The 24,705-nt window shown below is 47.8% G+C and overlaps 1 protein-coding gene across 1 annotated transcript in view; it reads left to right on the top strand.

The window, feature by feature from the left end:
- LAMC2 (laminin subunit gamma 2) overlaps positions 1 to 24,705 on the top strand; it is a 59,951-nt gene that overhangs the window by 23,299 nt on the left and 11,947 nt on the right. The window contains exons 4-16 of the mRNA XM_026509199.4: positions 6,300 to 6,435; positions 9,660 to 9,758; positions 12,291 to 12,427; positions 13,422 to 13,544; positions 14,377 to 14,566; positions 15,856 to 15,968; positions 16,903 to 17,121; positions 17,747 to 17,929; positions 18,843 to 19,088; positions 21,126 to 21,271; positions 22,281 to 22,437; positions 22,723 to 22,928; positions 24,160 to 24,239. Coding sequence (XP_026364984.3) covers positions 6,300 to 6,435; positions 9,660 to 9,758; positions 12,291 to 12,427; positions 13,422 to 13,544; positions 14,377 to 14,566; positions 15,856 to 15,968; positions 16,903 to 17,121; positions 17,747 to 17,929; positions 18,843 to 19,088; positions 21,126 to 21,271; positions 22,281 to 22,437; positions 22,723 to 22,928; positions 24,160 to 24,239 — 2,035 coding nt within the window. The remainder of the gene's footprint in view (positions 1 to 6,299; positions 6,436 to 9,659; positions 9,759 to 12,290; positions 12,428 to 13,421; positions 13,545 to 14,376; positions 14,567 to 15,855; positions 15,969 to 16,902; positions 17,122 to 17,746; positions 17,930 to 18,842; positions 19,089 to 21,125; positions 21,272 to 22,280; positions 22,438 to 22,722; positions 22,929 to 24,159; positions 24,240 to 24,705) is intronic.

The raw sequence follows: 24,705 nt of genomic DNA, 5'->3' as shown, positions 1-24,705 counted from the left end.
CTTTGTTAGAAAGTGTTTAATAGCGTAATATGATAAATACTAATCCGCTTGAAGAGGATAGCCGAAGTGCGTGGCCATGACTCAGTGTAGCTCTGTGGAACGAATTCGTAGCAGCAGCTGAAAGAATCTAAAACCGGGCAGGTTTGGTCCAGCCATGAGTTGCTGGTCGAGGGTGTGGGAGAGCCTCACTAGAAAACTGGGGACGACCCCATGGCGATAGAGACCCGAATCCCAGCAGGCACTTCCAAATCCACCAGTTGTTGTTACAGTGTGGTTTGAGTCTGATTTGCTCAGCTTCGTGGTGTAAAGTCACCATCCAGAATCTTTTGAGTTTAGCAGTTCTCCCTGTGAATCGAAGAACTTCATAAAGAAAAATTAAAAGGAAAATTACTCCATTTTAGGGCACTTTCGATCCTTCTGACGAGCCCATATCCCTGTAGGTCATGCAGCTTCACTGTGAGTCACCGGAATTGGGTCTTCCCGGCAAAATGATCGGTGGGAATGTAATTAGAAGTTCAATTGGCTTAGCTGGAAAGCCTGGCCCGAAGACAAGGGTATTCGTCTTAGAGGCGACAAGGAGCCTGCGGCTTAGCAGAGAGATGGTAACGGAGTGTTTGCCACACTGTCTGTTCTTCTTCACTGTGGAGTCCATTGCTCGCCCGGCCTCCATGAGCCTGGCTTTCTCTTTTCCTTCGGGCCATAGGGCCATAGACATCCCAGGCTCGGTGTGAACCGCTTGGTAGGAAGTGGGGGAGCCCAGCGATAATTTCTGGCTTATTAAATGATAGCTAACACGCATTACTCACTTACTGTGTGCCAGGCTCTTTTCTAGACGCTTTCATCCAGGAATGAACCTTCACGAATAACGGCGTGAAGCAGGTGCTATTATTCGTTCCATCGTACAAATGCGGTAGCAGAGGCTGAGAGAGGGAGATGAAGGGACCCATCGAAGGTTGTAGAGCTCTGTGGCAGAGAAGGTGCCAGCCCCAGGCGCGCTGACGTCCAAGATCATCGTGTAGAGACTCGTGGTGGGTTTGGGAGCTGGACAGCCCGGGTTCAAGCCTGGGCGCGGCCACTACTGCTGTGTCACTCTGGGCATTGTCCCTTCACCTCTCGCGGCCCCAGGGTCCCCATCCGTAAAAGGGTCCCCATCCCCATGCTCTTTGTATCCCAAGAGCATGTGAGGATCTCATGAGGTTTGTTAAGCACATGGTAGACAACTCAGTAAATTGTAGTTGATGGAGTTGTTTTTATTATTAGGACAGAGATCGGTGTTGCAATTTCCTGGAACACCGGCTTTTTAAAAAGTCACATTCCAGTTTAGAAGGAAGCCTGCAGAGGCCACATCTTTGGGCTAAAACTATTTATTAACATTTTATTTTTTTATTAATACCCTGAAATTGGCAGTGAAATTTTCGAATATTTTTAAAGAGCAGGGAAACAGAGCCCTCGAAGAGGGGATGAACGGCCTCTAGTCTTCACAACGAGCCATTGCAAGGGCTGAAGTTATAATCCAAGGTTCTGGTGGAGAACTGCTCCGTCTTATTCCTTCCACCTGAAAGAAAAAAGCATCAGAGTGGTGTCTTTTTATCCCCAACGGCAGACAATTAGATACCCAGGAAGAACCTCATGGATATTATTTCCTAAGATCTGACTAACGCTTTCTGTGTTTCCAGGGTATTTCCATATACTATGTCTTCTTCAGTGCTCATAACAACTTGACAACCTGTATGTGTTAACACACTCCACACACCATTCTAGAGACAAAGACGTGAAGCTCCCGAGCCTGAGCTGCTGGGCTGAGGGGCATGTCAGTGACAGAGACTGTTCCCACCCCGTGCCGTCTCCCACTACACGCTGGCTGCCCAGATTACTCGCCCGGTGGCGCAAGTTGAATTCCCTGTGTGACTTCTCAGTCTCCCAATCAGCCGGGAGATATTTGTCACCTTCAAGGGAATTTATGGTATATGCCATCTCAAATGCCAAAGAACACATCTCTCCGAAAAATGCAGTCAGTCCATGTGCGGCGAATGCAGCCACCAGCATTAGTAATCCCCAAAGGGGTCACATATTTTGGATTTCACATCAATTTCTCATAAATATAGCAACCAGACTTACTTTCATTTATTTATTTATTTACTATTTTTTTAAGATTTTATTTATTTATTTGACAGAGAGAGAGACAGCCAGAGAGAGAGGGAACACAAGCAGGGGGAGTAGGAGAGGAAGAAGCAGGCTCCTAGCGGAGAAGCCTGATGTGGGGCTCGATCCCAGGACTCCGGGATCATGCCCTGAGCCAAAGGCAGATGCTTAACGACTGAACCACTCAGGCGCCCCCAGACTTACTTTTAGATGATGACTTTGTGGATTTAGCGACAGGGCTGAGTTACCTTCAACTCTTGTAAGCACACGTGTGAGCCCTGAGAACCTTTTGCAAATATTTTGAAATTCACTGTGTGTCCTTGTGTGGTTTTTCCCTCCCAGGACAACTAAATTCTTGAGACCTGTGTGGACATATAGGATATTGGACTTGTTCTCTTAATTTTATTATTATTTTTTACGTATGTATGACCCTGACGGTGAATTACTTGGACTATAACATTTGGGTTGTTATTTAAAACATTCTTAAATAATAATTTATCATTATTAAATATAATTATATAGTTGTATTATATATTACATAATATTATAAAAACATAATAATGTTACTTCAAAATACAAGTGTAGATATATATTTAAAGGTTTCCAAAGGATGTAGCCTCTTTTTGATTTAATTTTTATTTATTTTATTTAATTTTTAAAAAGATTTTATTTATTTATTTATTTGAGAGAGAGAGAGGAGGGGGAGGGGCAGAGGAGGAGGGAGAGGGACAAGGAGACTCTGCTGGGAGCACAGAACCCGACACGGAGCTCGATCCCAAACCCTGAGATTATGACCTGAGCTGAAACTAAGAGTCTTGGACATGTAACCGACTGAGCCACATAGGTGCCCCTAATTTTTAAATAGTACTCATTTTAGCATACCTTCCGGAGCCCTCAGATGCACGTAGACCGTCTCCATAGAAGCCCTAAGAGAGCTTACTGGGACACAGAACTGAAAGAGGAAGCTGGTTTCTGTTCTTTCAGCCCAGTTGTTCACAGTCCCTAAGAGTAGATTATGAAGTAGGAGTTGGGCCAGGTGTTTTTCTTTTAATGAGAGAGTTTGAAAACCCAGCGCTATTAGTTTGGAAGTTTCGGAATGTGACATAAAGTGGTCATGCTCACCGTAAGGACCTCTGCACGTCTCCACGTTCACTTGGCGAGGTTTGAAGGAGGCCGGAGGTAGCAGTGCAAACTGCATTCTTTGAACGCCCGTGACGTGTGAGACACTGAATGAGGCACTTTATGTATTTTAGTCCAAAGTCTTGCAACAGCTCCACAGGCATAGGTGGTTACCCTCCCTTAAAAGAACTGATGAGTAGGCAGTTTGCCCAAGGACACACAGCTAAGTGGCAGAGCTGGTTTTGAAGGGAGATTTGTTGGATTTCAAAGTCTGGGCTCTTTGAGCCTCCAGCTTTTAGAGCAGGATTCCCTAGATAATGTCCTGGTAGGACACAGCGTTCCTCAAGATAGTAATAGATGTGGCCTGTAAGAATGTCAAAGAATGTTTGGAAATGCTGGCATTAAAACATAAACAAGCTCCACGCCTGCTGAAGGTACTAGAATGTTATAAACCTCGGAGGGATCAAGTGTGCACCATTTCCCAAACTTTTCTTGACACAGAATGTCTGTTTTCATGCGATGATTATTAATTTCTCTCAGAAAGGTGTTTTGCAGAGTAACCATTTTGGTCTATGTGGGCCAAACCCAAAAGCAAAGTACAGACTTCTCCATTTTCTAAGAAGAATTCATTCTGTAAAACTGTAGGGAGAATTTTCTTAGGTTGAAAGCATAATTTCCATTTATTGGAATGGGGAAAAAATGGGTTTCTGTGTCTCAGATTGACAATCGTTTGTGTTAAAAAAAAAAAAAGTGAATTGTATTAAAGAAAGATGTCTTCTGTCGAATGTTGCTTATTGGAGCATAACTCAGAACCTTTCCTTAGCTCTGTTGGCTGACTGCTTGCAGGGCAGGGTGTGGAGGTCTGCGCATGCCAGCGCGGGGAGCCTCTCTTCATGCTCATCTCCTCAAATATTCTCTTGCCTTAGGTTCTGAAACTCCCACCCTCCTCCTCCCTTGACCCTCAGAGCTCTGCTCTCTTGGCTTCCAGTGTCCTGAGACTTCTTTCTGCTTTGATTATGAAAGGCCCCTTAATTAATGGGGTTCTGTTTGTGTCCGAAGCTCCTCCCCTCCTCTCTCTATCTGCCCTCAAAGTGTTCTTATACCTGTTCTGCTTCCTACTTGGCCTGTGTGCTGAAGACTCCTAGATCTTCACCCCCAGCCTCTTTCTTGAGCTCCAGGTGAACATTTCCACCTTAATGTGCCACTGGAAACTCAAGTTCACAATGTCCGAAACTAAACTCATGACCTTCTCCTGAGATGACCATGACCTGAGATCTTGCTCCTTTTTCCCCTTCTCTTTGCTAAATAGCCTCATGTTGCATCTAGTGTGCATGTTGGGACGTTGGTGTCATCATGTGATCCCCACCACCCCCCATCATCTATTTCCTAAAAGGGGAAGTCTGTTCATTCTGCATCCACGTGGCTCTCTCAGCGATTCCCTGCTCCCCTTCTCACCCAGCCGCCTCCAATCTGGGTCATCCTGTCACAGGAGGATGCTTCTCACAAGGGCTGGTGTTCCCTTTCCTGAGGCATCCTGCAGATTGCCCTAGAGATGCCTTTCTGAACTGTGGGCCTATAGTTCCCGAGCCTTTGATACTTCCCTGTTACCCCCAAATGGATCTGTTATTCTTTTGTCTGCTCTTATTTTGCTAGGAGATAGCATTTCCTAACATATATAAAGTGCCGAACTCAGTGTCTCACGTGTGGTAGATGCTCAAAAAATGTAGTTTATACCATTACCACCGAGGACCCCTTCAAGCCTTGCAAAGTTGACATGGCGTCTTTCACCAACTCAGTGAATGTGGTTAATTTCAGGTTCACATGGGGCAAAAAGCCTTTATATCGGCACAGAGCCAAAATCTTTATTGTGGAATTTTATCTACTAGTGAATCAAAAACTCACAGAATAACCGATTAGAAAGAAAGGAGCAACTGGTTAGCGTTCTGTTGGCTTTATAGATTATGGGTGGCCTGGTCACCACAGTTAGTTGAGATATGTGGATTATTTGATAATTCTCCAAGCACAGAGAGATTGTAAAGTAGGTGAGGTACACCTCTCACCACCTTTCTGCCCCTCTTTTGCTCCCCCCACCCCTGACTCTTTCCCAACCACTCCGACCTCTTTCTTGGCATACGTGCCTTCCTCCAACAGATTTCTGGGCATCCTCTTTGCGTCGGGTTCTGCACTGGGGGGGGCCCTGGGGACCGAGCAGGGAACGCAAGCTGAGGTCATCCTGAGTAAGCAGGACTTTAGAGCAGTGGGATGGCTATTTGGGGTTTGGGAGTCAGAGGAGACTTCCCTAGAGAAGTAATATTAAATCAGGACCTGACAGCTGAGGATGGGCCAATTAGGGTGGAGTTCTGGGGAAGGAGCTTTCCAGGCCCGGAGGAGCAGATCCCAGGAGGACAGAAGCGGTCTGGCACATTCTACACACAGGCTGGGGGAGCTGGGAGCTGGAACGGAGTGAAGGAGAGCAGGCGATATGGTAGGAGAGGTCGAGTCCCGTGGGCCACGATACAGAGCTTGCATTTTCTTCTGCTTATGGTGGGGGCCACCAGAGGACGAAACAGCTGAGTAATGTGATCTGAAGTCCATTGTGAAAGCAGCACGAAAGGAGGGAAGGGAGGTGACGAGGGAGGCAGGGAAGAGAGTGGGAGGCAGGGTCTAGGGAGAGAGGACAGGCTAACTCTCTTCAAGGAGGCTGAATGTGCTCATTCACAAATTGTCCCTCTTCTTGAGGTCTCAAGGACTCAAGAAACTTCTTTTTAAAAGCAGTGGCTGACATACTACTTAATGTTTGAATCAGAGCAGATACAGAAGTAAAAACGGTTCCAGGAGTAACTGCCGTTTCTTTGCCTGAGGAAGCCATGCTTGGGGAGGACGTGTACCCAGAAACGTGAAGGACGCCTTAGAGGGGGCAGGTGGCAGTCACCCCTCAGCAGCCATTGAGCTCCCATGGGGTTTCGGTTGTTTCCTAATGCCGTATAAACTGAATATCTCCTTTTCTTCTTTCCTTTTCCCTACCTCGTGGGTTACAGGTTCTCTTAGCGCTCGATGTGACCACTCTGGACGGTGCAGCTGTAAGCCAGGTGTGACCGGAGACAGGTGTGACCGCTGTCTGCCAGGCTTCCACTCGCTCACTGACGCCGGGTGCGCCCAAGACCAACGGCTACTGTAAGCACCCGCCCACACCACTGCAGCTGCGGCCCTGAGGGGTGACAGTGACACTGACAGCCGTGGCCACTGACATTGCTGACCACCAGCCGTGTGCCAGGCGCTGTTGAGGACCTCACGTGGGTCATGCCGTTTGATCCTCACAATAAGCCTCAGAGGTTGGGATTAGCATTACACTCAAGTGGAAGAGAAGAAATGTACACCCCGAGGGGCTAAGTTTCCCCAATATTACTGATGAGGGTGGACCTCACATTCAGGCCCAGAGTTTGGGCTCTGAAACCTACGTTCTTCACCCCGGTGATCGCCCCCTTTTAGACGGACGAGGATGGAGGTAAAGAGGCCTCCAGATTCTTACCTGGGACCCATTTCGACCCAAATGAATTTGGACTAAAAAACTATTCCCCTTGAGTTTGAAGCATTCTCTATCCCTCCTCATATTCTTTCCCGGAAGAGGGGCGCCTGGGTGGCTCAGTCCGTTAATTGTCCTGCTCTTGATTTCAGCTCAGGTCACGATCTCATGGGTTGTGAGATCCAGCCCCGTGTTGGATTTGAGCTGGGTGTGAATTCTGCTTCAGATTCTCTCCCTCTCCTCTGCCCCTCCCCCCACTCATGCACGTGCTCGCTCGCTCTCTCTCTCAAAAAAAAAAAAAAATTCTTTCCTGGAAGAAGATGGAGCACACATTATAAATCACATGAGCAATCACAGGGATGCAGAGAGGCAGGTAGTGGGATGGCTGAGGGGAAAGGGAGCTCGGCAGGAAAGCCGGTAGCTGGAAGGGGCCCGTGGAGGATGGCCGCCCCTGCCCCTTTCTCCAGCCCCTTGCCCTCCATGCTGGCACTGGCCTGGCTACCACTGTGCCCAGCCCTCTCACCCTTGGGCTTCTGCACATACTGTTCTCTTCCAGGCTTCCCTGCCCCCTTTTAGATTGTCTTCAGAGACCCTTCCTTTGGCCCGGTCTCCCTTTGAAAATGCTTCTAAAACATGAAGTTGATTGTACCACTTCTGTGCTTGCAACCCTCCAGTAGCTCCCTGTCCTACTCAGAATGAGATACAGACTTCTTTTGCAGACCAGCAGGGCCCTGCAAGATCCTCCGTCCTCTGCACCCCCGGCGGTGGACTCCCGCTGCGTTTCCCATGGTTCTCCCGCTGGCCCCCGGCACTTGGCCCCACCCTGCCTTCCCTTCTTCAAAGGAGCCAAGCCAAGGGACCTCGGCCCTGGCCTGGAGCACTCCTGCTTCCTACGGGGCCACAGAGAGCCCCACGGGCTTGATCCCCACCTCATCACTCCTCACAGAGGCCTTCCCTGACTCTCCCCACCCCCCTGAGTTCTGACAGATGTCACTTCACTTCTCTCTGTATTTGTTTGTCTGTCTCACCCACCAGAACGAAACCCAGTGTTGGCTTTGTCTTGTTCCTACTGCAACCCCAGTGCCCAGAGTGAGGACAGGCATGCAGACGGGGAGGGGGGGGCACCTGGTTCCAGCTGGCCTTAGGCTTCGCTGCCATCATTGTTCATGTGTCTGCACTGCCTGGAGACTCTTGGAGACCAGGATCCTATTTCTTAGTGTCCTTGGTGCTTAGCAACTAGTAGATGGTGCCTAATGTTTGTCAAAGGGTCCAGATAAGTCGTGTGGAGGGGCTAGGATGGGAGGAGAGCCTCACAAGTGAAAGACGAGGACTGGAGAAGGGATCTTCAGGGAGCCTGACAGGACGGGACTCCGACTGGATGAGAAACGTGAGGGGGAGAGGGGAGCCCATCCAGGTTTGGGTAGGATTTGGATGGGGTCAAAGGACAGTCAGAGGAGGAGCGAACAGTGGGGAAAAGACAGATTTGGTTTTAGACCCATGAGATGGATGCCTAGGACTGTGTGCCCACTGAGTGATACTAGTCAGAAGCCAGAACACTAAGAGATTGTGCCAGAACGAAATGATGGAAACACTGATGGATTCCTTCATTGAGAAAATCTTGCAACCAAAAAAAAAAAAAAAAAAAAAATCAGTCAAACTCAGAATTCCACTCCTAGGAGTACACTGAAGAAATATGAAAACTTATATATCTGCGTAGAAACGTGTACACAAATCCTCCTAGCAGCATTATTCATAGTAGCTAAGAAGGGGAAACAACCCCAATGTCTATCAGCTGCGGAATGGATAAGCAAAATGTGGTCTATCCATGTGATAGAATTTAATCAGCCATAAGAAAATGAATTATTGATACATGGATGAAGTATAACATTGGATGAACCTTGAAAACATACTAAGTGAAAGAAGCCGAACACAAAAGGCCACCGATTGTATGAGTCCCTTTACAGGAAATGTTCCGAATAGGCAGATCTACAGACACAGCGAGTAGATTAGTGGCTGCCTAGGGCTGGGGGGAGGAAAGGGGAGGGTGATTGCTAGGGGCACAGGGTTTCTTGTTGGAGTGATGAAAATGTTCTACAATTAATTAGGGTGGTTGAGAATCACTAAACTGTACTAAATTCTACTACTCTGGGAATCTACTAACACCCAGCAAATTGTACATTTTAAATGGATGAATTTACGGTATGTGAATTGTGTCTTTTTAAAATTTTTATTTTTTTTAAAGATTTGATTTATTTATTTGAGAGAGAGAGAGAGGGGGAGAAGCAGACTCCCTGCTGAGTGGGGAGCCCAATGTGGACTCAATCCCAGGATCCTGGGATTGTGACCTGAGCTGAAAGCAGACACTTAATCGACTGAGCCGCCCAGGTGCCCCTGAATTGTGTCCTGATAGAAGTGTTACCAAAAGAAAGAACTAAATAAACGAAAATAGCAAGTAGATGGAATCCATCACAATGAAAGCAGTCATCACCGAATTAAACAATAGAGAAGCAAATGATAAATTAAAATTAAAAAAGGCAACTTAACCAAACAGTCCACCAAACTAAACCAAACCAAACTGAACCGTTTAGTGATGGATTTGTTTCCCATTCTGGCGCAAACCCCTCTTCTTCTTAGGGGTGGGTAGCAAGCAGTTCGTGGGCCAGCTGTCACCCTCAGAGTAGCTTGAGCCCAAACAAACGAGTCCTTAAAGGGTCTGGGAGAGATCAGCGCAGACAAGAAGAGCTGAGACGGGCCTCACTGAAGATGAAGGACGGACTTAAGTTGGTGACATTTGCTTAGGAGCACTTGATCTTTATATGGATAGCTGAAAAGCACTTGGAGACACATCCCTAATTTTCTTTTTCTTCTTTCCCAGAGACCCCAAGTGTGACTGTGACCCAGCTGGCGTCTCGGGGCCCTGTGACGAGGGCCGCTGTGTCTGTAAGCCAGCTGTCACCGGAGAGCGCTGTGACAGGTCTGTGTGAACTGTGGCCCTGCAGACACAGCAGGGAGAGTCTCTTGGCAGCTAGCATGCACTCAGAATTCATCCTGAGTGCAGTTATGGAAAAGGGACACTTAACAAGTGTTGACGACCTCTGTCCTGTCCTCTGTCCTCAAAAACTTAGCTTTTTAAAAAATACAACTGAGTCCCCAAATCCCCCTGGACCCCATCTTTTGTTGTGGGCCCCCTCTCTTTGTTTACAATGGGCGGCAGAGGCCCAGGGGCCCAGGGAGTCCCCTTGACAGCTGACTCCCAATCCCAGGTGCTCCCATACAAGGTGGCTTGCAATAATGAGGTCACATGACTCAGCCCGGTCCCAGAAAAGGCCTGGCCTAATTAAGCATGTTGGGAACGTGCTAGTAAGAGGAAATATGGCCATATATAACCATCATGTGCAGCAAAGGAACCGCCCCGGGATGGGCTGGTGGTTGCATGCACACGCATGAGCCGGGAGAAGATGTAAGAGCCCTTTGGGCCCCGAGCCATGTTGGGGCAGGTGGTGCCGTAAACAGTGACCCAGCCTCCCTTGCCGCTTGCAGACATTCCTTAAGGACAAATGGCTCAGACTTAAAACTCTTCCCTTCTCTACGATTGCCGTGGGGCTGGCCCCAGAGATGAAGGCTTTCTCCTCGTTTTCTTAAAAGTAAGAAAACACTTCTTTGGCATCCTGACAATCACTTATACCTGGGCAGAGAAAATACCAGATACATTCCCAGCTCGTGTTTCCAGGGGGTTCTTTGCTGCTGAGGTAGAGGGAGGGAAACACAGCTTACGTGTTAGAAGAGGAGGCACTTTTTGAAAAGGTTTTTAATTTCACAAGGTCACACAGAAACAGAAAACCACATAAAACAAATGTCAGCACTGCCCCTTCTAAGAAATAGACCTTCACTAAAAATGTGCCGTCCCAGTGACAACACCCTCCCTCCTTTCGAGAAGTCACCACTGTTCTGACCTCTGTGTAATCACTTCGTTACTTTTCTTCATAATTTATTACCCGGTTACATCCCTCAACACTGTCATTGAGTTTTGCCTGATTTCCCTTGGTTCCTCCCCTGCCTTCTTTTCTCATTCCCTCCCCCTCGCTTTCCGTGCCTCTCCTCCCTCCCTTGCCCTCCCCCCTTCCTTCCTTGCTTTTTAGTCTCTTAAACTCTGCAAGTATCCTCCGAAGAAACCATAATGATTTTCTTTAAGCCCTTGCTCTGTAGAGAAAAAAAACAATGCTTATTTACATACAGCTGTTCTCTGAAGAGTTTACTGTTCACACTTAACCTGCTGTTCTGTGATTTTGCACAATAAATAGACTCCCGTCATAGGGGCCAGAGGATTAGACCCCATGACTCAGAGGTAGATGTACCTGGTTTGAAAAATCTTGTCTCAGTCACTTACCAGCTCTATGACCTTGAACAGGTTTCTTAACCTCTCTGGCCCGGGTGTCTTCGTCTAAGAAAATTAGAAGCTGGGAGCCTGGGTGGCTCAGTTGGTTAAGCGTCCAACTGTTGATTTCAGCTCAGATCATGATCTCAAGGTCATGAAATTGAGCCCCTCATCAGGCCACGTGCTGGATTTTCTCTCTCTCTCTCCCTCGTCCCCTCCCCCTGCTCACTCTCTCTCATTCTCTAAAATAAATAAATAGTAAGTAAATAAATAAGTTCATTTATTTTAAGAAAGAAAATTGGAAATACAATTCCCTTCTCATAGGGTTGTACCAAGGACTGAATTGGAGAACATACATGAAGTGCCTGGCATAGCATCAGTGCTAAATAAATGGTCGCTGAAACATAGTATTATTTCGTGAAGAAGGATGTAATTAATTTGAACAGAGAAAAACAAGTCCTCCCCAGCTGCTCCTTCTTCTCTGTGACCCCAACGTCTGTGACTTGCCTGGAAGCTGTGGTCCTCAGAGAAGCCACTGATGGGTGGGACACAGCCTACGTCTTGCTTTTGTAGGGAGCCTGCAGCCATCCTTCTTTGTCATACCCCCACCTGCCCCTTTCCCCGTGGACCAGAGCAGGGATATAAGGGGCAGGACGGTGGGCAGCTCCTAGTGTTCTTGTGCTGGTCAGTATAGCTGAGCGGGTGCTGGGGCTGGGACATTGGCCTTTCCTTTCCTGGCCCCACCTCCCACTCTTTTGCCCCATTAAACACTTGCTCTAAGACAGGGCCAGCCCCACATCCCCCTGCCCCAACTCTTCTTGTCCTGCTCATGTGACTTCCATTCGGTTCCTCACCAAGGATGGGAAATCACTAAGTTCCCAGGCCACCAAGTCCAACGTAACTGTGCTCTGCCACAGGGACAGAAAGTGAACCTTCATGGTCTCTCAGTGGGGGCCGTGACTGTCCATCACGTGCGGGAGAGGGGATGCTATGTGTCGTTTAGTATTTCCCAGTTCTGGGAATTAATAGGGCCAGGTGGGAGAGAAAGTAGAAAAGATCAGTCATCATATTCTCTATATGAAGTAAGAAGTAACCTCTAACATTGTCCTGATTTCTAAAATGCCGCTACAGGTGTCGACCAGGTTACTATCACCTGGATGGGGGAAACCCTGAGGGCTGTACCCAGTGTTTTTGCTATGGGCATTCAGCCAACTGCCACAGCTCTGGAGACTACAGTGTCCATAAAATCACCTCTACTTTCTATCAAGGTAAAGTGTTCTGTTTCTAGAATTTTGTTTTTAACATTGTATAGAGCTTTACGCTTACAGACAACCTCCTCCTCATCACAGCTTGGGGAGTTTGCGTAGTCTTTAGCAGCTCTCTTTTAGCTCTTAATGGACATTATTTTGTCTGGGCAATAAGGCAGATCCCAACGTCTTGAAAAAGTCATAGCCGCACAGCTGACTCATACCGGTGTATGAGTAACTTGAAAGAATAACTAAAAAGAGACCAGATTTTCATCTCCCTGCACTTCCCATCTCCATGCATTTTAAAACCACAAAAGAGTCTTTCATTTGGATTGGGGGCGTTTATGTGAGCCTTCCTGGAATTCACACTCATTAATAATACTGCTTTCAGGGGCGCCTGGGTGGCTCAGTCGTTGAGCATCCGACTCTTGGTTTCAGCTCAGGTCATGATCTCAGGGGTCATGGGATTGACCCCACTTCTCTGCTTGAAAGATTCTCGCCCTCTGCCCCTCCTCCCACTCACATGTGCGCGCTCTCTCTCTCTCAAATAAATAAATAAATCTTTTAAAAAATACTGTTTTCACATACATTAAATGAGTTAATGTTTGTGAAATTAGTTATCAAGCTACAAAACCCTATAAAAACCTAGATTGACTTGATTTCAACTTTGAATTTCTGTTTGAACATGCTGGACCCTCTTCACTCACGAAGGCCAGACCCTATTTATGGAAATAAAATAAAAGTACGGACCGCAGGCAGATGAAAACATGCTCTCGTATTACGGGAATGAGACTCAAAGAAGTCAGAGCAGCTGTGGGGTGGGAACAGGTGAAGTTGAGACGCAAGTAGAGAGAGACGCATAGGACATTTTGAGGACTGCACATGAATGTGGAACTTTTAAAAAACCCCACTAGCTCTTCACCTCTAGGACTTTTTGGCAATCAAGTCTTGCCTTATTAACTCCATAGACAATGAGATTTGTCCGAATGCAAAGTGTTTTGTGTGTGTGTTCCAGATGTTGATGGCTGGAAGGCTATCCAAAGAAATGGGTCTCCTGCAAAGCTCCAGTGGTCCCAGCGTCATCGGGACGTGTTCAGCTCAGCACGACGATCAGACCCTGTCTATTTTGTTGCTCCTGGTATGTATGGTATTTTTCTTATAGAAGCCAACTAATAAGCCTAGAAGTCAGGAGAGAAAAATGGAGTTAGCAAATGTGAAAACCGTTATCACCTGGTGTTCAGAGAAGCAGTATTTCCAGAAGACAGTTGGGGCTCCAGCCCTATTGACAAAGTCATGATACAATAGCACAGGATTGTGTATCCAGGCAGACAGATCCTGGTTGAGGTTCCTACTTTTGTCAAATGGGAAGTTTCTAGGTTTCCCATAAAGTTGAGAAATACAGAGGTCATATCTGTGGATCTACTGAGAAGCAGATGGAAAAGTGAAAATAAGGTATTCTCAGTTTTAACCACTTGTATGTTAAAAACATATGTGTTAGTTCATTTCATTAGCTAATACGTGATGTCCAGATAAGTTGTCTTCTTAACCTTTCCAAATTTCAGTTCTCTCAGCTGTTAAATGGGGATAATAATACCTCCAAGGATTATTAACATCAAATGTAATGATGTCTGTGAACTCTAAAGCATTATGTAACAAATGGTACTCTTCCCAACATACCTGGGACCTTTATGTATCGGTCTATTGTCAGGGCCATGCTGTGAATCATCTAATACATGGAATTGTCTTATAAAGTGGCCCTTGTAGCATGTCAGTCACTAACTCTCCTTTGTAGCCAATGGCAGTATGGTCACATCCATGAACTGATTCTTCTGGAAGAGTGGTTGGGGGCATGATGGTACATTGATGACACAGGACTCCAACAGAAATCACCAACATTAATGCAAACTTGCTAGCTCATTTGCTCCTCCAGTTTCACAATGATCTCAATCTTTTCAAATTCTATTTCACAGCCAAATTTCTTGGGAATCAACAGGTGAGCTATGGGCAAACCCTGTCTTTTGACTACCGTGTGGACAGGGGAGGCAGACACCCATCCGCCCACGATGTGATCCTGGAAGGTGCTGGTCTACGGGTCACAGCTCCCTTGATGCCACTGGGCAAGACGCTGCCTTGTGGGATCACCAAGACTTACACGTTCAGGTAAGAAGAGTGACTACAAGTGGGTCAGGTGACTGAAGTCCACTTCCTTTGTTCATGCATTCAATCATTCGTTCTTTTAACAAGCTTTTCTGAACACCTTTCATGTACCAGACATGGTATTATGTACAGAAACAGGACGTGCTTCCTGCCCTCAAGCCCCTGACAGGCTAATGGGAGAAAAAACTAAGCAGAATATTACAGTGTGGCGTGTAAATGACAAGATACACAAGGCGGGCACAAGTATTTTGAACACACGGAAGAGGCACAAGTAACCCACGTTGGAGGGATCAAGGAAAACTTCCACATGCCAAGTGAAGAACAGTTTTCTAAGGATAGAAAGGGGAGAGGGGAAGGTTAGCAAGGCAGGGGGAATAATCATGCTTGAGGACGTTTTGTGTGTTAGGAAATTCTAAGTAGTTAAGCGTGAGTGAAGTGTGGAGTGGGGGAGAGGACTACAGTGAGCAGTGAGGTCAGTGAACTAAGGAAAAGAAGTTGGGTTGTTCCTGGAAGTATTCCAGTAAAAAACAAAACAAAATTTGAAAGACTAGCACAGGGGATGGTGACACGATGCCGTGAGCTATTATCATGCTAAATTCAGAAGTGTGCGACGTGTCCAATGTAGACCATGAAAGCCGACTTTTGAAGAGTAAGAGAAATGTGCTCACTTAACAAATCATTTAAACAGCAAAACCAAAAATCAATGGTAGCTCTCTTGAGGGTCAGAGCTTCTCAAACTCAGCGACGTTCCTGACATTAAGTTGTGTGTGGCCAGGAATAGGAAGTGCTCTCCGAGGACTTGGACCCGCACTGGATGCCATGACCCCTGGGGCTGGGCTTCTTGCACTGGGATGCCCTCCATCACTTCTGTCACTTCCGTCACTTCCTGTGGGGTTCGTGCTCCCTGGGGAGAGCGCACACTCCAAACCCAAGCCTACAAGGATGCAGCTCCCCATCCTTCACCCCCTCGAGGCAGGGCTGCGAAGGGGCTTAGCGGTTCCCACCTTCTTGGGTATAATTTATATCACGTATACGAATCATAAGACTTGACGAGAGCTGTATTTTTTTTTAAGATTTTATTTATTTATTTAACAGAGATAGCCAGCGAGAGAGGGAACACAAGCAGGGGGAGTGGGAGAGGAAGAAGCAGGCTCACAGTGGAGGAGCCTGATGTGGGGCTCCATCCCAGAACGCCGGGATCACGCCCTGAGCCAAAGGCAGGCGCTTAACCGCTGTGCCACCCAGGCACCCCGAGAGCTGTATTTTTAAGCTTTGGGCTTTGAATCCTGCAGATTAAATGAACGTCCAAGCAGTCACTGGAGCCCCCAGCTGAGTTACTTCGAGTACCGCAGGTTACTGCGTAACCTCACAGCCCTGCGAATCCGCGCCACTTACGGAGAATACAGTAAGTGACGAAGGGACACGAGTTTCTCTCTTAGGTTTTAGTTTGTGTCAGCTTCCAAGGTGGACAGTCTCCAAACAAGTAGATCGACTACTGGATGGTTTTGATGGAGGGTCACTGATTAGGTCTAAATTCTTATATCCTAGAAGTTGTTAAAAGTAACGTTCCTCTAAAAAGAAGTTAACAGCAATGAAGAGTGACTGATTCTCCTTTGCTTAAGCCTGTCCAAATGTGAATGAAAGCTGATTGTTTGGAGAAGATAATCTATAACAAAGGGGCTTGTCCCCTTAGCTAGGAAACGGCATCTACAACTCAGCCCTCTATTCCTTGCGGGGACTGTACTCGGTGCTACCATGCTCAGAAATCAGCTGTACTCTGGTAACTCCTTTTATCGAACTTCACATAGAGGGGAGGGGACTCCAATCCCAACCGGAATGCTTTAAATGTGAGTTCCTGAGCTTTCCAGCACTTACGTAAACAGGAAGCATCACTGGCATGCATAATTTCCACATCACTAACGAAGCAAATCGAACAGGATGTAGAAAAGCTATTTATTAACAATTTTATTGAATCTTTATTTCGAGCCAGGCACATTATAATATATGCATTGTCTCATTGCACTTCACAACCTGCATAGGAGGTCCATACCACTGTTGCTTCTCTTCTACACTTGAGGAAACACAACGGTAGGAAGTTATGTGACATGCCCAATTCACGCAGCTAGCGCGGCTGGAGGCAGAATTTAAACCCTGACTTTGCTGACCGTGCAGCCTGTGCGTTGGTCATGATGGACTGCTGTCCTTCCGCCCACGCCATAGGGAGGGAATGGCACCTGTCTTTGTTAGGGAGTGAAGAAAAATAAAATCCAAAGAGAGGCCTGCCTTTAGATCTTCAGACCTCACCCCTTGCTACTTCTAACCTGATCTTCGTATGGCAGGCACTGGGTACCTGGACAACGTGACCCTGATTTCAGCCCGCCCCATCTCCGGAGCCCCAGCACCCTGGGTCGAACAATGCGTATGTCCCGTTGGCTACAAGGGACAGTTCTGCCAGGATTGTGCTTCCGGCTACAAAAGAGATTCTGCCAGACTGGGACCTTTTGGTGCTTGTATTCCGTGTAACTGCCAGGGGGGAGGAGCCTGCGATCCAGACACAGGTGAGTGAAATGACACCTGGCCCAGGTGGCTAGGGTGGTCAGGTGACTGGGGTCTCCCGTGGAAGAGACAGAGCTGTGTAAGACAGACTCTGCCTGAACTCATTTTGGAGATGGGAAAGGATTAGGAAGGTAGGCCTGGAGTCAGAGAAGACGGACATGGTGCTTTGTTACACTCAATCCTTTTCATTATGGAAAATGCCGCAGGTTGTGGGAAGGGTACCAGGTTACAGGAAATGGCTGTCATGGTTCAGTGCTGGGGGGTGTCGTTGGTGTCAAGTTTCAAGAATTATCTGGAGAGATCAAAGGCAATGTCAGGGCCTGAATGAATGTGCGGACAAATGGTGTCAGGCCGTGGGGACCAGGGGAGCAGTGTTAAGTTGTGGGTAGGAAGGGACGCTAGGTCTACTGAGCATGGGAGAGCCACGTGAGAATCAGGGTCGTGGCCAGGTTTGGAGTTGGTGCTGGGGCAAAGGTGAATGCCCGTGCTCCGGACGCTTTGGGGAAAGCTTCGGAGAGGAAGGTTTGGGTGAAGGAGCTCTGCCTCCCACGCATTGCCCATATTACAGGGAGCACATTGGTTTACCCTGCTCCTTTCTCTGCCGTCCCTTCTGCCTCTGCCTCCCAGGAGACTGTTATTCAGGGGATGAAAACCTCGACATCGAGTGTGCCGACTGCCCCATCGGGTTCTACAACGACCCACACGACCCCCGCAGCTGCAAGCCGTGTCCCTGCCACAATGGGTTCAGCTGCTCTGTCATGCCGGAGACAGAGGAGGTGGTGTGCAATAACTGTCCCCACGGGGTCACGGGTAAGGCCCCCGGCCTGCTGGCCCTGCGCCGACACCAGGAATTCTCGTGAACAGTCTCTAGGGAATTATAATTACTTAGGGTTACTGTAGATGGGCTCGTTCTAAAGATAAGAACACGCCCGAGAGGTGGATTGAGGAAGGGCAGGGTTTGGTTTGTACGGGATGAAAGTATGGTTAACACTGTTTTAGGTTTGTAATTAGGAAAGAACTTTTCAGATGAAATACGTGGTTTATTTTATTTTATTTTTTTTTAAATTTTATTTATTTATTTATTTGAGAGAGACAGATAGTGAGAGAGAACATGAGCGGGAAGGAGAGGGAGAAGCAGACCCCTGCCAAGCCGGGAGCCCAATGCAGGACTTGATCCCATGACCCTGAGATCAGGACCTGAGCCGAGGGCAGGTGCTTAACCAACTGAGCCACCCAGATGCCCCAAAATACGTGGTTTAACTAAGCTTTACAGAATGAACCAAGGTACAGAAGGGAAACTTAGTGGCCTTTTAAATGTCACATCTCTCTCCTGGGGTGGCTGCTTGCTCGGTCGGTAGGGCATGCAACTCTGGGTCTCAGGGTTGTGGGTTCGAGCCCCACATTGGGCGTGGAGATTACATGAAAAAATAAAATTAAATTAAAAAAAATAACCGTCACATCTCGCTGCTGGTCAGTCTGAAGGAAGAGTTAATTCTTCGGCAGCAGCCTCAGCGGTGTTGCTATCCATCGGACTTTGCCCCTACAGGAAGCCTCGTAGTCGGGCTGCTCTGTTCTAACATCTGGGGCCACCATGGGGTGAAAGAGCCAAGCCCTTGACCTGAGCACGTGCCCCTGAGGCTCTTCTGGAGGGTGACTGGTGCCCCCGCACCTGCCCTTGCTGCTAACGGGTGACCCCTCAGGCTCGGGCGTTTGTTCCTTCCAGGTGCCCGCTGTGAGCTCTGTGCCGATGGCTACTTTGGGGACCCCTTTGGGGAACGTGGCCCAGCGAGGCCTTGTCAGCCCTGTCAGTGCAACAACAATGTGGACCCCAGCGCCTCCGGGAACTGTGACCGCCTGACAGGCAGGTGTCTGAAGTGCGTCCACAACACGGCGGGTGTCCACTGCGACCAGTGCAAAGCAGGCTACTTTGGCGACCCTTTGGCTCCCAACCCAGCGGACAAGTGTCGAGGTAGGACTGCGTCCCAGACGGGTTGGACAGGCGGGGTGCGCGTGCACGCGCTCGTGGATACATGTAAGCTGGCCGGCGTGTACACACGTAAGAACAGACCAATCAGCGAGGCCAGCAGCAGGGAGGAGGAGGCCGCTCTGGTTTCTCTGAACAACTGGCCCGAGAACAATCTGGACCTTTCACCTGTCCAAGGCTTTAACACCCCTGCGGCAGGGTTCTGGAGGACAGAGCTGGAGGATGTCGAATGGGTTAAAGCTGGGGGGGAGAAGAGAAGAAGGTCGAGTTTACATTCCTGAGTGGAAGGGGAGGTGAAATGGGGCAGGTGGTAAACCTCATTCCAGGGCTGGCGGGCAGGAGTGCTGCCGCGCCCGTTACAGGACAGCAGTGAAAGACTTGAGACCAAGCGTGAGCACACTGAGGTGGAGGGGGGGCTGTGCCGCAGTTTAAGAGACCCTCTCAGGAAGTCAGTGTAATCGATGTAGACAAAGGTAACAGTTCCAAGTTCTACTAACGACACTTGGCTGCAACGCCGCGGCTATCAGGGCACATTCCTTAGGCTGCTTCAGAGCAAAGCTGAGTGTGCACATCGGTCCTCTTGCTCGACCCTTCTATCAAGCCCCTGTACATGTTACATTCAGGAGGCACGTTTAGCTCTAGGCAAGTTCAAGTTCAGTTCTGGGGTGCTGGCCTGCTCCACAGACTCACCCACAAAGGTCCCAGACCAGCCGTGGTGCCCAGAACTCAGGGGCTGGTTTATTAAAACAGAGCCCAGAGGGCCTCTGGGCACCCAGATGGGAGGACTCCTGGTTCCCCCGGAGGTCTGCTGGGAGCCCAGCACCTCCCACTCACCCCACAATCCCCAGCTGTGGGAATGCCTGAGGACCTCTGTGAAACCTGAGGCTGCCCCCCAGGAGCACAAATCCCACCTGCCCTAACCCCCGTGTGTGGGTTCGCTCCGATATGCTAGGAAGTACCCATGCTAGGAAGAGCGCACATGCTATGCGCGGTACTGAGTTCCAGTCTAGTTTTTACCATACCTATCGTATCACACTGGTTATGCCAATTAATCTCTCTGAGCCTCGGTTTCTTTATATAGATGAATAATATTAAGTCGAGGTGGTTGCAAATATAAAATAAAATATCCTCTGAGAAGGTATACTGTAAAGGATAGAATATTAGCTACAAGGGGCTATTAATAGAGACTTCACTGGCTTTAGACCATGCATTTCTTCACTCCACTGTCTGTTGTCAAGCACCTACCATGGACCCAATGTGGAGCTAGATACTGAGGTTATAATGATGAATAAGTCAGTTCCAGCCCCCAAAGAGATCATATGCTAATAAGGAAGACATGCAAGTATGTAAGCAAATAATGACAGTATACACAGGTATGTGCTCATATTACCGTGTGCTGAGTGTTCTGTGAGCGCCATAGAGCAACCCATAGAGCTCCTAGAACAGTGGGGCGCGTAGTAGGTGCTCAATCAATATGAATGAAGAAAGGTACTGCTGGTTTTTTTTTTTTTTTACTGCATTTCCTACCTCAAAGGCAGCAGAGCAAAAGGAAAAGAGCACTGCCTCTTTCCAAGCTCTCGCTCCAGTTTGCGTGTACTTGCTGCGTGACCCAGGATAGATTACTCCACTTCTGTGAGCTCATACTCTTCATCTGTAAAATAGAGGGAAAAAACCCAGAAGACAGGTTATTCCCCTTTTGAGCAAAGCTAGAGCGCCCACAGAATATCCAACAGGCTCACAATTTGAGGGGAGGAAAAAAAATAAGTGCCACCAGAAAGGGTGGACTGTTGTAGGATCTCTTTATCCACGCTCACACCAAACAAACTTCTTGATGATTCCTAAGATCTGTCTATATTAGGAAGCACAGGCAAGAGATGAATGTAGCACCATGTGAACTGACAAGGGCAAAGTCCTTCTTTGCCATCGGCGATTCGCACTTCTTCCTTTTATCTTTGCTATACCTCCAGTTTCTAGAGTTAGTGTGATATGAATGCTGTCTGTTTGTCTGTCTTTTGTCTCTAGCCTGCAACTGCAACCCAGCGGGCTCAGAGCCTGGGGAATGTAGAAGTGATGGCAGCTGTGTTTGCAAGCCCGGGTTTGGCGGCCCCAGCTGTGACCATGCGGCACTAACCAACTGTCCAGCTTGCTACAGTCAAGTGAAGATTCAGGTGTGCGTGCTCCCCAGCCCTCACCCCATGAGTACAGTCGTTAAGTGTCTACTGGGTGGGGCTGTCACAAATCTAGGACCCTCCTAGTCTCCCGGGGTTGAGGGTGGAGATTACTATTTCTCTCTTTAAAAACTGCTGTATTAAATCTAGTAGTAATAATGCTTCGGGTTTATGCTCTTACACACGCCACTGTCAAGACCCCCTTTGCAGATGCCGTCTCATCTGGTGCTCCTGATGACCGAGTCAGTTTGCAAGAGAATCCAATCATTTGCAGTTTTTCAGTCACGTGGCCAGGTGGAACCAAGAGTCCCACCCAGAATTCCCTGATTCTTGGTTCCACCTGGCCATCTGACTGAAAAATTGCAAATGTTTGGAGACTTGGCTCAGTTCAGTACTCTTCCCACTTACAACATGCCACTTCCTAGTTGGATTTTTTCCAAGAGATGTTTTTGTAAAACAAATGAAGAAAAGCATAAATATGTAGAAGATATGAGGAGTCCAGAAGGTGTCAAGGCTGCTCAAACAAGAACGGCCGCCAGAAATTTCTCATTCGCGTTCCAGAAAAGAACGAAATTGATGTTGTTGTTAATTATTATTTTGCTGGGGTGAAGGGCGGAGGAAGAAAAGGCCCAAACAAGAACCCCAAAGATAGAACAAACTCAACTTGTTTTTTTTTTTAGTTTCCCTATTTAACCTGCCCTCTGTAGCACTTTCTTCCAGACACTGTTCCAAGCGCTATCCAAATACTAACTCACTTAGTCCAAGTAATAACGATGAGATGTTATTATTATCCCCATCTAATGGTAATGAAAGTGACTTGCCTAGGGTCACACTCACAGCTAATGAGTAGTGGGGCCAGGATGCAAACTCAGCGAATCTAGGCTCTAACATCTTTAACTGCCATGACACGTCAGGCATTTCTGGGCTGTTAGCTCTTCTGCCCTGAGTACCTGCTGTTGGACTGTGATCTCCACCATCTGTTCTGAACCGCTTTCCCGTGTGGTTTCAGATGGACCAGTTTATGCAGCAGCTCCAGAGCCTGGAGGCCCTGGTTTCAAGGGCTCAGGGTGGTGGCGGAGCGATGCCCGACGCAGAGATGGAGGGCAGAATGCGACAGGCTGAACAGGCCCTTCAGGACATTCTGCAAGAAGCCCAGATTTCAGAAGGTGATGAAGGCCAGCTTCCCTTTAGACAGAAGGGAATTTATAATCTCCTGTTGGGTGTCAGTTCTGTGGGTGTCTCTGTCCAGCACTTGCAGAGATAGAAGGACTGTGTGTGACTCTCCTGGGACCTGAATGACCGTGACAAGAGAACAGCTGCGTGCATTCATTTACTGGGTTTTTACCATTTTGCCATAAGCCGGTCAAGGTCACTCTTCCAACCCCCCCCATGTCCGATCCTTCCGTGCTGACTCCAGAAGTGCTCATCCCCCTTTTCCTTGTTGGTACCAGGTGCTAGTAAATCTCTCAGTCTCCAGTTGGGCAAGGCCAGGAGCGAAGAGAAGAGCTACTGGCACCGCCTCAATGACCTCAAGATGACTGTGGAAAGAATGCGGGCCCTGGACAGTCAGTATCAGAACCGAGTTCAGGACGATCGCAGACTGGTCTCTCAGATGCACCTGAGCCTGGAGGAGAGCGAGGCCTCCCTGAGAAGAACCGTAGGTGTCTCCGGGTTCGGGGTACTGAGGATCACGGATGTATTGGAGACCCTCCCGTAGTCGCTCACATGTTTCTGTCTACCTGGTAGAGAGTTGGACTTCTCTTCCTTGAGATGGGCGTACCTGTTCTTCGTGTTCTCCGGCTTCCTACATTTCCCATTTTCCTGCATTAAGTTCTTTTTCCTACCTCATTTCTTGCTCACCGTCACCTCATGTTGGCCTCTCTCCTCTCCCTTCTTGCTCACACCTCCTGGCTTGTTAGCTCCTAGCGGGCAGGACTTAGTTTGGCTCATGTTTGCATTCTCAGCCCCCAGCACAGTGTGTGGCTGTGACACGTGTTTGCTGCATGAATGAGTGAATGAAAGAATGAATAGATGAACATATGAACAAATGAAAGGGGAGGAATGGTGGGAAGAAGGAAGGAATCCAGTGAAGACAGGATTCTGAAAAGAGGAAAAATTGTTGCCAGTGTGATTTTGTATGTAATTTGTAGTGTGGTAGGAGGGAGAGATTTGAATGAGCTTTCGTCTCTTTCTCGTAAAGAAGGCAATGGTGACCATAGTGTAAGTGGGTGGGTAGAGGACAAATAAGGGAAACTGGAAGATAATCAGATTGTATTGATTTTTTTCCCTTATTACAAAAATAATGCTTATTGTAGAAAATTTAGAAAATAAATAAAAATCCCCTACGATCCCATTATTAAGAAATAACCATCATCAAAACTTGGTATATATTCTGTTGACTTGGAATACATGTGAAAATATCATTAACATATATATATATTTTTAAATGAATCTATATCTATTTACAGTTTAAATTGGATTTCTACTTTATTCTTTTTTTATAAGATGTATTTATTTATCGAGAGAGCGGGAGAGCAGGAGGAGGGGCAGAGGGAGAGGGACAGGGAAAGAATCTCAGGCAGACTCCCCTTAGAGCGGGGAGCCAAATGATGTGGGGCTCCATCTCACGACCCTGAGATCATGACCTGAGCTGAAATCAAGGGTCAGACGCTTAACTGACTGAGCCACCCAGGCGCCCTGGATTTCTACTTTATTCTTGTCTGTACTTCTTGTTTTAGTGTAGTGATTATGGTGATTAGGGACTGTCGATGTGTCAGGTGTAGAACGCGGTGTGGTTAGCGACAACGAGTTCTAACAGGACAGACGCAGAACGTACTCAGGTTCCAGGGCTGAGTGCAAAGCTTTAACCAATTCTCCTTTCTCCACAGAACATTCCTACCTCAGAGCACTATGTGGGGCCAAATGGTTTCAAAAGCCTGGCCCAGGAGGCCACGAGATTGGCAGACAGGTAAGCGGACCCCTGCTTCAGACTACTTCTGCAAGGCCAGACTTGAACAGGACTGTAGCGTCTTCAGGACCTAAGCAGCATATTCATTACCTCGGGGCTCCTTTGCAGCCATTTCCTTGCCTTGAAGCCATTTTTTTTTTTTTTAACCTCTTGGCTTTTAGCCTATGGGGTGGCCACTGGGCATGGTCATTTGGCAAGTGTTGAGAGTGGGGGTGTTTTTTACCCCAGATTTTTCTATGACTCACAGTATGGCTCTGGTGTGTGTCAGATGTGATTTTTCGGGCTCTGTGAAATGAATCAGCCTTTGGAAAAGAACGCTCTGCAGCTTTGAGGGACTCCCAGGCTCCCACATCGAGCCTGGGAACAAGTAGCAACGAGTTGTTTGCTAGCCTGTGGGGGCCAAGACAGCAGAGAGGGAACCTCCCCCCGAAACCGGCTCTGCAGGGCCCCAGTGAAAACCAGCAGC

Source organism: Ursus arctos, unplaced genomic scaffold, assembly GCF_023065955.2.
Source record: "Ursus arctos isolate Adak ecotype North America unplaced genomic scaffold, UrsArc2.0 scaffold_2, whole genome shotgun sequence".
Lineage (NCBI taxonomy): Eukaryota > Metazoa > Chordata > Mammalia > Carnivora > Ursidae > Ursus > Ursus arctos.
The sequence above is the reverse complement of the archived record's forward strand: the minus strand, read 5'-3'. Positions and strand labels throughout refer to the sequence as shown.